Below are 14,092 nucleotides of genomic sequence, written 5' to 3'. Positions count from 1 at the left end.
GAAGGTGAGGGATCAGCCCCAAACTACACGGCAGGACCTGGTCAATGACCTGAAGAGAGCTGGGACCACAGTCTCAAAGAAAACCATTAGTAACACACTACGCCGTCATGGATTAAAATCCTGCAGCGCACGCAAGGTACCCCTGGGTCTTCCAGCATGACAACGACCCGAAACACACAGCCAGGGCAACTAAGGAGTGGCTCCGTAAGAAGCATCTCAAGGTCCTGGAGTGGCCTAGCCAGTCTCCAGACCTGAACCCAATAGAAAGTCTTTAGAGGGAGCTGAAAGTCTGTATTGCCCAGTGACAGCCCCAAAACCTGAATGATCTGGAGAAGGTCTGTATGGAGGAGTGGGCCAAAATCCCTGCTGCTGTGTGTATGTAGTCCACCTGGTCAAGAACTACAGGAAACGTATGATCTCTGTAATTGCAAACAAAGGTTTCTGTACCAAATATTAAGTTCTGCTTTTCTGATGTATCAAATACTTATGTCATGCAATAAAATGCAAATTAATTACTTAAAAATCATACAATGTGATTTTCTGATTTTTGTTTTAGATTCCGTCTCTCACAGTTGAAGTGTACCTATGATAAAAAATTACAGACCTCTACAAGCCTTGTAAGTAGGGAAACCTGCAAAATCGGCAGTGTATCAAATACTTGTTCTCCCCACTGTAGGTTAAAAAAAAAGAAGAAAAAAAATTGGACAGTAAATATCCTTTTGAGCATGGTGAAATTATTGATTACACTTTGGATACACCCAGTCACTACAAAGATACGGGCAACCTTCCTAACTCAGTTGACGGAGAGGAAGGAAACCACTCAGGGATTTCTTCATGAGACCAATGGTGACTTTTAAAGACAGTTACAGAGTTTAATGGCTGTGATAGGAGAATATTAAGGATGGATCAACAACATTGTAGTTAATCCACAATACTAACCTAGTTGACAGAGTGAAAAGAAGGAAGCCGTTACATAAAAAAAATATTCCAAAACATGCATCCTGTTTGCAACAAGGCACTAAAGTAATACTGCACAAAAATGTGGCAAAGCAATTACATTTTTGTCCTGAATAAAAGGTGTTGTCTTTGGGAAAAATCCAATACAACACATTACTGAGTACCATTACTGAGTCTACATATTTTCAAGAACAGTGGTGGCTGGATCATGTTATGGGTATGCTTCTAATCGTTAAGGACTGGGGAGTTTTCAGGTTAAAAAATTAACAAAAATGGAGCTAAGCACAGGCAAAATCCTAGAAGAAAACCTGGTTCAGTCTGCTTTCCACCAGACACTGGGAGATGAATTCACCTTTCAGCAGTACAATAACCTAAACCACGGCCTGAAACAAGGCCAACTGTACACTGGAGTTGCTTACCAAGAAGACAGTTAATGTTCCCAAGTGGCCGAGTTACAGTTTTGACTTAAATCTGCTTGGAAATCTATGGCAAAACTTGAAAATGGTTGGCTAGCAATGATCACTATTGGTAGATGGGTAAAAAAAAAATGGAATATCCCTTTGAGCATAGTAAAGTTATTAATTACACTTTGGATGGCATATCAATAAACCCAGTCACTACAAAGATACAGGCATTCTTCCAAACTCAGTTGATAGAGAGGAAACAAACCATGATGCCAATGGTGACTTTAAAACAGTTACAGAGTTTAATGGCTGTGACAAGAGAAAACTGAGGATGGATCAACAACATTGTAGTTACTCCACAATATTAACCTAATTGACAGAGTGAAAAGAAGGAAGTCTGTACAGAATACAAATATTCCAAGGGGTCAAGGGGTATGAATTCTTGATGAAGGCACTGTAAGAGGTGGAAAAGAGGCTGAGATTGAAGTTTGTCCACTGTAGATCTGAGAAGGGGGATACTTAGTCAGTTGCACAACTGGCTGCATTCAACCCAAAAAGTTTCATCCACCTTTAACCCAACTCCTCAGAGAGGTGAGGGGGGAATCAGAGAGGTGAGGGGGGAATCAGAGAGGTGAGTGGGGCTGCCATAATCAACGTCATCAGCGCCCAGGGAGCAGCAGTAGTTGTTGGGAGTTAACTGCCTTGCCCAGGTGCAGGATGGCAGATTTTTCCAGTTTGCCAGCACAGGGATTTAGTTACTGACCCTTAACCGCTAGGCTACCTGCCGCCCAGACACTGGGTCTGACATAAGTCAAGTTGGGGTTGGTGATGACGGACTGTGTTATGTTATGAAGTAGTCTGATGGAACGTGGCCATACAATGCTTTCAATGGTGGAGGAAATCCCCACCTCATCCCCTCAAGACAAGAAGCATACTGTATGTATAATTTAGTACAGTTGGAATGCAGGCCTGTATAATATGCGTCAGTTATCGTATTATCTAATCAGGAGTCATTATTCAATCATCCCATTATTTTGTTAGGAAGTACATTAGTTATTGGCTATTTTGTGCACAAAGAAACATACAGTATATTTGCGTTGTGTTTATGGCGATTGACAATCTTATATTTGTGGCTGGTGCTGCTGGTGGTGGTCAGGAGTTGTTGAACATGGATTCACACCAACACAGATCAGCTAACTGCACAGTATTTTGTAATCATGGGGCTTGCATTGTATCCTGTGGAACACGTGAATGATGAAGATATGCTGCTGTAGTAACTTTTGTTTTTCTCTTTTCCGATAGTTTAGAGGCATTGTCGGCAGCTTCTCTAAAGCGGCACAGTGAGGGTTTATAAATCCCTCTCATCCATCGCTCTTTCAGATGGATGATTATGAAGGGAATCCTGTTTAACTTGTAAATGCTGAGTGCATTTTATCATTGACTACAGCCATGAAGCAGTGGCAGACATAATGTAACCATGCTTCAATTTTACCACAGAGGAAGCTGGGCAGAAAGAGGAAGATGACTCGCATGTTTGTTTTAATTCACTCCGCCGTTCAAAAAGAAAATGGTGGCAAATGTTTATAGGTCACTGGTTTGGAACACAAAGTAGACACAGAACACACACAGTTTTGCTGTGAGATCTCACTAATGATTATTGACATGTCTTACAATATGTAAATGGTAGAGAAAAAAAGTGTTGCATATTTGAGTGTTTGTTCTGCAGCAGTTCTAAGAGATTGTGTTTTGTATGAAACTAATGCAGTCTAAATCAAAGTAACACAATTAAATATAAGTGGAAGCTCAAAGCCCAAACTTTCGGATGAGATGGCTGTTTTCAAGGCTGTCGTTACAGTATTTAGCCTGCACCCAGTCTGGGACATTTTTACAACACCAGGTTGCCACTATTGACTCATTGCCCCTAGTTTGACATAGTGAGATTTTTCAAACAGTGGGATTGTGGCTCCTCTTCCTTGTTCTTACCTATTTTGTTCATAAGAGTAGAACAATTGTATGGATTTGAGCCCAATTTCTGAAAATAGGCTACTTTCCTCCATTGGTCAGGGTCAAACAGTAGGTTGGGAGGTAGTGGTGAACAAAGAAAGAAAACAAATATTAAGGTTAAAGGAAGTCATATGATCTCCTCATTATTGTCATTTATCTCCATAAGGCAGGAGATTAGGTTGAGATGCATATCACTAGGCTGAGGCTCCTGGCCAAGGGCCTTTTGGGTTATGACTCCAGCTCCTATTGTGGCCTTCCATACATACAATAGACATATTGATTGTTCTCATGTCTTAAAAAATATATATTGTCACCCTGAGGCCATTAACAATTATTATTGTTATGTATTTTTTTTGCTGGGCTTTCAAGCCACAGCAGCTAGATCTACAGGGCCAAGCTGGCTTCTAGGCCTACATCTCAACGCTGTCAGACAGTTTTGCCATGCTGTGCTGAATTGTGGGAATGGTGGTGGTAGAAAACATGCGGGTGAAGTAGTCTTGACTCTGTTGTGGTGTATTGTTCACGTACGCTCTTGGTGCTCCACTGGAGTACAGTAGTACAATATTTCAGCTGACGCTCAACTTTCTTCAGTCAGGAAGTAAAAACAGCACTTCATGCAAGTTCTTCTATGGTGGATTTAGGATATTTCTGAATATTTGGTTTCACTTAAATCCCTTTATCTACTTCCCCAGAGTCAGATGAACTCATGGATACCACTTTTATGTCTCTGCATCTAGTATAAAATTGGAGGTCGTTTTTAGCTTGCTAGCAGTCACCATAAACTTCCAGTCATTGCACTAAGACTAATTAGCAATTGCGCTGACGCTAGTTAGCAACTTCCTTCAAACTGCACGCAGAGACGTAAAAATGGTATCCACAAGTTCATCTGACTCTGGGAAAGTAGATTCATTGCCAAAATCGCAAAGTATCCATTTTAATGTAGAGATTACCCACATGAAAAAATACTATGATATACTATGGTTAAATACTATAGTATTTACTGTAGTGTTTTTGCAGACTTTACTGTATAATTCACTATATTGTTTTTGCAAGCTAAAGTCTGCAAAAACACTACACTGAATACTATAGTATTGACTGTTGCTTTGCGGACATACAGTGCCCCCAGAAAGTATTCATACCTCTTGACTTATTCCACATTTTGTTGTTACAACCTGAATTCAAGATGGATTAAATAGATTTTTTCTCTCACCCAAATATCCCATAATGACAAAGTGAAAACATGTTACCTATATACCAATAGGGGCCCTTCTATGCGAGGCATTGTAAAACTTCTGTGGTCTTTGTGGTTGAATCTTGTTTGAAATTCACTGCTCAACTGTGAGACCTTACAGATAATTGTATATGTGGGGTACAGTTAGACACTATTATTGCGCACGGAGTGAGTCCATGCAGCTTCTTATGTGAATTGTTAAGCACATTTTTACTCCTGAATGTATTTAGGCTTACCATAACAAAGGGGTTGAATACTTATCGACTCAAAACATTTCAGCTTTTCATTTAGAATAAATTGGTAAAAAAATAAGTAATCTACATAATTCCACTTTGACATTATGGGGTATAGTGTGTAGGCCAGTAACACAAAATCTCAATATAATCCATTTAAATTTCAGGCTGTACATACAGTACATCATAGAGCATAATTACAGGCCTGAGTGGATGACATTCTCTCATTGTTCCCTGGTGTTTACCCTCACCAGATGCTGTCTGATACACAGCCACAGAGCCACCTCCCTCTGAGATTGTGCGGGATAAACACAGACAGGCGGCCGATTACCAACTCATAGCTTTTCTTCTGCATGCAGTTTCCACAGAGTGTCGAGAAAGAGAGCGAGAGAGGGGCTCAGGAAACCCTCAACTTCCATGTTTACCGGCGAGGCTTGACAGAGAAAAAGAGTCTGATGCCCTCAGGAGAAAACACATGCACACCTCCAGTTTATTTTTGTGTCCTTCCACTCTCCCAGGAAACTAACGTCACTTTACCACCCAACGGGGCAGAGAGACACGAGAGACACGGACTGAAATTACGTTTATCATTTCCGCTCCTCTTCCTAATAAGGGACCAATGGGTGGCCTGGAGTAGCCATCCAATCGTCCGGCAGTCTATAAAGCTTTGTGCACTCTCTGCAAATGTTAATGAGCACTGGCTTCAGGTTTACCACACTGCCGCTCACACTCTCTGCCTCCCTCCTCTCTCCATACATTTGACTCTGTTATCAGAGAATTGCCCCTATTGATAGTCAGAGCAGCATGCAGAGAGGCAAGATGGATCAAGGCAGAGTGCAGTATCAGGCTATTAGCCCCAATGCAATATGTAGCAGAATCCAAATAGCTTACTGTTTTAATGGCTGTAATCTTGTGGGATGAATTTCACAATTGGAACATCACTACACGGTTTTTAAGAGCCCATCATTGATGTAAACATGAAGCCTGTGGAATCAAGTGTATAGTCGTTGAATGTATTAAATGTCATCAAATGCAGTGATTTATTGTATGACTTCAATTCTCCTCTCAATCTTCTGACTCACATTTTGGTCGAGTCAGGTGGTCTTGTAACAGAGCCAAAAACCATCCATCCATTGAAAGCAACAATATATGTGAGAAAGGCCAGGGCTCAGAAGGGGATCTGCATGATCTCTTCCAACTATCTTACTGTCAATAGAGCCTCTGTCAAGGACTGAATGAAATTGCATTGTGGCTAATGCGATTATCTCTATGAAACAGCCATTAGGGGGTCAAATCTTGTTTTGTCCTTCTCACCGTTCCATTGCAGAACCCAATCAGAGACTACATACACTGACAGAACACATAGGGCCCTATAGATACACAACGGAACCACAACAACCGACAGATGATGAACATGTATCAGAATGATTTAGTGGAAAGACATGGGTAGTTCTATTTTTGTAGTGACATTAAAGGGCAAATCTGTAATTTGATCGATGACAAATAAGACATTGTCAACCCAAATAAGAAAAGTGTGTTGCTAAATTAGTCTGCAACATTATTTAAACCTTAGGGTGCATCACTGGACATCTCTACAGTATTATCTCATAACAGAATTAACTTCTAACAAAACTAAATGAATTAAGTTATAAATAAACTTGAATGAATTTCATTAAGGCACAGTAGAGCTTTTGTGTTTGAGTTGAGAGCATGTAAGGTAACTTCCAAACACTTCCTAACACTTCCAAAACAGTGTATGCTTCTGAAAAATACCAAAGGATGTTCTCCTTTTCCATATTCAGAGAATGGAAAAGGAACATTCTCTGCTGTCATCTTTATGAACAGCAAGCTATAGCGGTGTGCATGTGCACGTGTGCTGGTATGTGTCTACAGCTGCTCTCTGGTTACCGAGACGAGCTTGGAGTAGCTCTCAATGTATTTAGTCACGGTTGCTATCAATAACGGCTACCTGCACACGTCCTCCTGGATCCATCATACAGCCTCCTGGATATCCTTTGTGTCTACCTGAGCCACAGATGCAAATCGCCATTTCCCTCCGGCAATTTGTCATTCACCAGACACACACACACACATACGGTAAAGAGGAAATGGGGCCTAATAACTTGGATACATGCATACATGTAGAATACCTCTATATATTACTGTTTACACGTGTGAGGAGATGATGGACCATTTCTGTTTAGTTTAAGTAGTTGAAGATGAGATTGTTCTGTGTGTGTTGGGTATGTTTAGGCCTTATTCATTACTCATACATTTGCTAATATGCTCTGTGTGTGTGTGTGTGTGTGTGTGTGTGTGTGTGTGTGTGTGTGTGTGTGTGTGTGTGTGTGTGTGTTTGTGTGTGTGTGTGTGTGTGTGTGTGTGTATACAACGTGTTTAAGTGCACAAATGCATTTGAGTAGGCGTGAGCACGTGTATTATGCACAGTATATATTTGCATACATCAGCCCAACTTCTAATGTGTGTTTTTGTGCTTGAGTGTTTTCATTCTACCCTGAGAGAGGTCCTCATTGACTCTCTCTCTGTCTTGTCTTGTGTCCTTCAACAGAGAAAGACTACATCAGCCTTTGTGAGCGGCAGCCAATCGGACGCACGCTCTTTCGGCAGTTCTGTGAAACCCGGGCTGAGCTGAGACGCTGTGTCAAATTTCTGGACGCTGTGGTAAGAAAGACAGACAGGCAGGATTAAAACTCTTGTGTTTGTTTTTCCTCGAGATGCACATCTTCAGAAGGACTCTGAATTGGCTTATCTAGATGTATTAGGGGAAAGTGTAGGAGGGGAGGGAAGTGTAGGAGGGAAGGGAAGGGTAGAAGGATAGTAGGGGAGGGATGGGTAGGAGGATAGTAAGGGAGGGAAGGGTAGGAGAGGAGGGAAGGGGAGGAGAGGAGAGGAGGGAGGGAAGGGTAGTATGATAGTAGGGAAGGGTAGGAGAGGTGAGGAGGGAAGGGTAAGGTAGGAGGGAAGGGTCAGAGGGGAGGTGAAGGGTTGAAGGGAAGGGGAGGGAAGGGTAGGAGGGTCGGAGGGGAGGTTAGTAGCTAATGGAATACAGGAACTCGTGACTTCTGGGAGAAAAGTCATTATACCACCCTCCGCTGCCCCTCCCCCTCCTCTTCTTTCTCAGTGAATGTGCCCCGCGCTACGCTCTTGTGGAAGAATGTTTAGGTCACATTTGTGGTGTTCTTCCCACCAGTCCCTGGGGGGGGGCACCCTGGCTGACCCCCGTGGCATTCTTCTAATATACTGTTCTGGAGCACACATACACCACACTCATTCCTGCATGCACACATTCACACACACTCAGTCATGACCTATCCACTTTACCTCCTTCCCTCTAACACATTATAACTGGCACACGTGTATGTTGATCTGAGGAGTGTTGTTGTAGCTAGATCCTCTCTGGTTTATTAACAAATGCAAAAGCCTACAAGTATAAAAAGGCTTAATAGGAGGATGCTACTAGCACAGCGAAAATAGTCAATGGAAGTAGAATGATGAATAGATGGCTGACTTTGTGAAATAAGAGATAGCAGACAGTCTTCTCCAACTTCATAAGTAGTGAGCACGTCCTTTTACTGCACAGTCTCCTTCCTGCCTCTCACAGAGCCTGGGCTACATGAGAGAGAGCAAATTAGATTTGAACCGTCTGAACTGTCACTAACCATTATGGACAAGTTGTGCTGCAAGTCCAGCAGAAGCACTTTAAAGTGAGGCTCTTAGCATACTGTAAATCATGCTGCTGGATAGAGGGTGGAGGATGACATGACACAAGGGCCTGATGCTGTTGTACTTGGCGGGATTTAGGAATCAACAACCCAGAGAGAACTATGAATCAAAATGGTGGTTAGGAGTGGGACCCAGGTGAGTGACTCTGTAGAACTGTGCTGTAGTGTACTAGAGGTACTTACACTAGGGCTGGGTCGTGTTCAGTAGGCATGAAACCAAAACATTTTATGATGAAATAAACAATGTTCTTATTGATAATACCTCTTTCGATTCAAAAATATTTTTTCTATTTCATGCCTACTACAGTGATTTGGTAACTGTAACGATTCTCTTGTTGTGAAGTAGAGGCGGACCAAAACGCAGCGTGGTGGTTGTTCATTGTATTTTAATGAAGACACTATACATGAACAAACTAACGAAAACAAGAAACGTGAGAACTCAAAACAGCCCTATCTGGTGAACACTACACAAAGACAGGAACAATCACCCACAAACACACAGTGAAACCCAGGCTACCTAAGTATGATTCTCAATCAGAGACAACTAATGACACCTGCCTCTGATTGAGAACCATACTAGGCCGAAAACATAGAACTGCCCCAAAACATAGAAAAACAAACATAGACTGCCCACCCAACTCACGCCCTGACCATACTAAATAAATGCAAAACAAAGGAAATAGAGGTCAGAACGTGACAGTACCCCCCCCCCCCCAAAGGTGCGGACTCCGGCCGCAAAACCTTGACCTATAGGGGAGGGTCTGGGTGGGCGTCTGTCCGCGGTGGCGGCTCTGGCGCGGGACGCGGACCCCACTTCGCCATTGTCTTAGTCCGCCTTATTGTCCGCCTCCGTGGCTTACTCACCATGCCCACCCCTCTCAATGACCCCACTGGACAGAGGGGCTGCTTGGGACAGAGGGGCAGCTCGGGACAGAGGTGAAGCAGCTGCTCGGGACAGAGGGACAGCTGCTCGGGACAGAGGGACAGCTGCTCGGGACAGAGGGACAGCTGCTCGGGACAGAGGGACAGCTGCTCGGGACAGAGGGACAGCTGCTCGGGACAGAGGGGCAGCTGCTCCGGGCGGAGGGGCTCTAGCGGCCCCTGGCTGACTGGCGGCACTGGCGGCCCCTGGCTGACTGGCGGCCCCTGGCTGACTGGCGGCACTGGCGGCCCCTGGTTGACTGGCGGCACTGGCGGCCCCTGGCTGACTGGCGGCCCCTGGCTGACGGGCGGCACTGGCGGCCCCTGGCTGACTGGCGGCCCCTGGCTGACTGGCGGCACTGGCGGCCCCTGGCTGACGGGCGGCACTGGCGGCCCCTGGCTGACGGGCGGCACTGGCGGCCCCTGGCTGACGGGCGGCACTGGCGGCTCCTGGCAGACGGGCGGCATTGGCGGCTCCTGGCAGACGGGCGGCACTGGCGGCGCTGGGCAGACGGACGGCACTGGCGGCGCTGGGCAGACGGGCGGCACTGGCGGCGCTGGGCAGACGGGCGGCGCTGGTGGCGTTGGGCAGACGGGCGGCGCTGGCGGCGCTGGGCAGACGGGCGGCGCTGGCGGCGTTGGGCAGACGGGCGGCGCTGGCGGCGTTGGGCAGACGGGCGGCGCTGGCGGCGTTGGGCAGACGGGCGGCGCTGGCGGCGTTGGGCAGACGGGCGGCGCTGGCGGCGTTGGGCAGACGGGCGGCGCTGGCGCTGGGCAGACGGGAAGCTCAGATGGCGCTGGGCAGACGGGAAGCTCCGGCAACGCTGGGCTGAGTAGCTCTCCTAGCGCCGAACAGGCGGGAGACTCCGGCAGAGGTGCCGGACAGGCGGGAGGCTCCGGCAGAGGCGCCGGACAGGCGGGAGGCTCCGGCAGCGCTGGACAGGAGTTAGGCTCTGGTAGTGCTGGACAGGCGAGGCGCACTGTAGGCCTGATGCGTGGTGCTGGCACTGGTGGTACTGGGCCGAGGACACGCACAGGAAGCCTTGTGCGGGGAGCTGCTACCGGAGGGCTGGGGTGTGGAGGTGGTACTGGAAAGACCGGACCGTGCAGGCGCACTGGAGCTCTTGAGCACCGAGCCTGCCCAACCTTACCTGGTTGAATGCTCACGGTCGCCCTGCCAGTGCGGCGTGGTGGAATAGCCCGCACTGGGCTATGCAGGCAAACCGGAGACACCGAGCGCAAGGCTGGTGCCATGTAAGCCGGCCCAAGGAGACGCACTGGGGACCAGCTGCGTAGAGCCGGCTTCATGGCATTAGGCTCGACGCTCAATCTAGCCCGGCCGACACGCGGAGCTGGAATATACCGCACCGGGCTATGCACCCGCACTGGAGACACCGTGCGCACCACTGCATAACACGGTGCCTGTCCGGTCTCTCTAGCCCCCCGGTAAGCACAGGGAGTCTGCCCAGGTCTCCTACCTGGCGTAGCCATACTCCCTGTTAGCCCCCCCCCCCAAGAAATTTTTGGGGCTGCCTCTCGGGCTTCCTTCCGCGCCGCCGTGCCTGCTTCGCCAACTCCATTCTCTGATAACCTTCCGCGCACTGCTCCATCGAATCCCAGGCGGGCTCCGGCACTCTCCCTGGGTCGGCCGCCCACCTGTCGATCTCCTCCCAAGTAGTATACTCCATGCCATTGCTGTCCATAACGTCCTCCTTTCGCTGCTGCCTGTTAACACGCTGCTCGGTCCGAGTTGGGTGGGTGATTCTGTAACGATTCTCTTGTTGTGAAGTAGAGGCGGACCAAAACGCAGCGTGGTGGTTGTTCATTGTATTTTAATGAAGACACTATACATGAACAAACTAACGAAAACAAGAAACGTGAGAACTCAAAACAGCCCTATCTGGTGAACACTACACAAAGACAGGAACAATCACCCACAAACACACAGTGAAACCCAGGCTACCTAAGTATGATTCTCAATCAGAGACAACTAATGACACCTGCCTCTGATTGAGAACCATACTAGGCCGAAAACATAGAACTGCCCCAAAACATAGAAAAACAAACATAGACTGCCCACCCAACTCACGCCCTGACCATACTAAATAAATGCAAAACAAAGGAAATAGAGGTCAGAACGTGACAGTAACGTGGTTCTAGTGCCATTAGAGGTTGTACAGAAAGTACTGTGATTGTAGGCTACTAGCTATAGTGGAAAAGGTAGAACTGACCTATTGGAGCAGATGTCACTGTACAGGTGTGTGCTTGTGCATCTGTTTGAATAATGTATGTTACTGTTTCTTCCCCCCACCAGGCAGAGTATGAGGTCAGTCCAGATGAGAAGAGGAGGGAGTGTGCTCAGGAGCTCCTAGACAAGTACTTCAGCCCAAAGGTACAGTAGAATAACCTATTCTCAGGCAATGAGTGATTTCATGTCAAATATTCAATAATGTTGATGTGTTGTTTCCCAGAACCAGACTAAACCTATTCCTGGACTAAAAATCACTTTCAATTGAGATACTCCATCAAGCATGCTTTTTAATCCAGGAGTGGGCTTAATCTGGGCCTATGATGTCATATATACGTAATTCACGTTGTATTGTGTTCCATCGCCCTGTAGTCAGAGGATCACATTCCTGAGTTGGGGGAGGACATGGTGGGTCAGTTTACAGAGAGGCTGGAGCAGGAGCCCTGTAAAGAACTCTTCAATGAGTGCACCAGGTGAGTCTGTCTCTCAACACAGAAACACAGTAACAATACACTAACATATAATACTTACTCAGCATATTCAAGATCAGAAAAGGTAGATATTTTAAGATCATTTCACCATTATTCAACAAAGGAAGTCAGTTAAGAATAAAGGGTCATTTTCAGTGAGTTTTCCTATAAACTGTCTACTGCATTGTGCAACATCCTCTGAACAGTTGTCCAGTGGGCTGTCTATTTTCTGACTGCCTTCTGTCTCTGTCCTCTGTTTTAGACTGATCCATGACTACCTCAGTGTGGCTCCCTTCGCAGACTATATCGACAGCATGTACTATAACCGATTCCTGCAGTGGAAGTGGCTGGAGAGGTACAGACAGACAGACAGACAGACAGACAGACAGACAGACAGACAGACAGACAGACAGACTTATAAGACTGAGAAAACCCCTACACAGCGCGAGTGATTAAATGTCACTGTTACTTGACACCGCCTCCATATACAGTGCCTTCAGAAAGTAGTCAGACCCCTTGACTTTTTCCACATTTTGTTATGTTTGTCTTATTCTAAAATTGACTAAATTGTTTTTTCCCCTCATCAATCTACACACAATACCCCAAAATGACAGAACAAAAACAAGTTTGTAGAACGTTTTTCTAATTTATATATATTTTTTAAACAGAAATATCACATTTACATAAGTATTCAGACCCTTTACTCAGTACTTTGTTGAAGCACCTTTGGCAGTGATTACAGCATTGAGTCTTCTTGGGTATGACGCTACAAGCTTGGCACACCTGTATTTGGGGAGTTTCTCCCATTCTTCTCTGCAGATCCTCTCAAGCTATTTCAGGTTAGATGGGGAGCGTTTCTGAACAGCTATTTTCAGGTCTCTCCAGAGATGTTCGATCAGGTGCAAGTCCGAGCTCTGGCTGGGCCATTCAAGGTCATTCAGAGACTTACCCCGAAGCCACTCTTGCGTTGTCTTGGCTGTGTGCTTAGGGTCCTTGTCTTGTTGGAAGGTTGACCTTCGCCCCAGTCTGAGGTCCTGAGCGCTCTGGAGCAGGTTTTCATCAAGGATCTCTCTGTACTTTGCTCCATTCATCTTTCCCTCGATCCTGACTAGTCTCGCAGCCCCTGCCGCTGAAAAGTATTCCCACAGCATGATGCTTCCACCACCATGCTTCACCGTGCCAGGTTTCCTCCAGATGTGATGCTTGGCATTCAGACCAAAGAGTTCAATTTTGGTTTCATCAGACCAGAGAATCTGTTTCTCATGGTCTGAGAGACTTTAGGTGCCTTTTGGCAAACTCCAAGCGGGCTGTCATGTGCCTTTCTGAGGAGTGGCTTCCATCTTGCCGCTCTACCATAAAGGCCTGATTGGTGGAGTGTTGCAGAGATGGTTATCATTCTGGAAGACTCTCCCATCTCCACAGAGTAACTCTATAGCTTTATCAGAGTAACCATGGGCTTCTTGGTCACCTCCCTGACCAAGGCCCTTCTCCCCCGATTGCTCAGTTTGCCCATGCGGCCAGCTCTAGGAAGAGTCTTGGTGGTTCCAAACTTCTTCCATTTCAGAATGATGGAGGCCACTGTGTCTTGGGGACCTTCAATGCTGCAGAAATGTTTTGCTACCCTTCCTCAGATCTGTGCCTCGACAAAATCATGTCTCAGAGCTCTACAGACAATTCCTTCGATCTCATGGCTTGGTTTTTGCTCTGAGATGCACTGTCACCTGTGGGACCTTATATGAACAGGTGTGTGCCTTTGCAAATCATGTCCAATCAATTGAATTTACCACAGGTGGACTCAAATCAAGTTCTAGAAATATCTCAAGGATGATCAATGGAAACAGGATGCACCTGAGCTCAATTTCGAGTCTCATAGCAAAGGGT

General features: G+C 46.2%; 1 protein-coding gene across 1 annotated transcript in view; it reads left to right on the top strand.

Moving 5' to 3' along the window:
- Positions 1–14,092, top strand: part of LOC139418224 (G protein-coupled receptor kinase 6-like) — a 49,952-nt gene that overhangs the window by 18,223 nt on the left and 17,637 nt on the right. Inside the window, exons 3-6 of the mRNA XM_071167513.1 lie at positions 7,399–7,511; positions 11,808–11,885; positions 12,114–12,214; positions 12,474–12,566. Coding sequence (XP_071023614.1) covers positions 7,399–7,511; positions 11,808–11,885; positions 12,114–12,214; positions 12,474–12,566 — 385 coding nt within the window. The remainder of the gene's footprint in view (positions 1–7,398; positions 7,512–11,807; positions 11,886–12,113; positions 12,215–12,473; positions 12,567–14,092) is intronic.

This window comes from Oncorhynchus clarkii, chromosome 10, assembly GCF_045791955.1.
Source record: "Oncorhynchus clarkii lewisi isolate Uvic-CL-2024 chromosome 10, UVic_Ocla_1.0, whole genome shotgun sequence".
Lineage (NCBI taxonomy): Eukaryota > Metazoa > Chordata > Actinopteri > Salmoniformes > Salmonidae > Oncorhynchus > Oncorhynchus clarkii.
The sequence above is the reverse complement of the archived record's forward strand: the minus strand, read 5'-3'. Positions and strand labels throughout refer to the sequence as shown.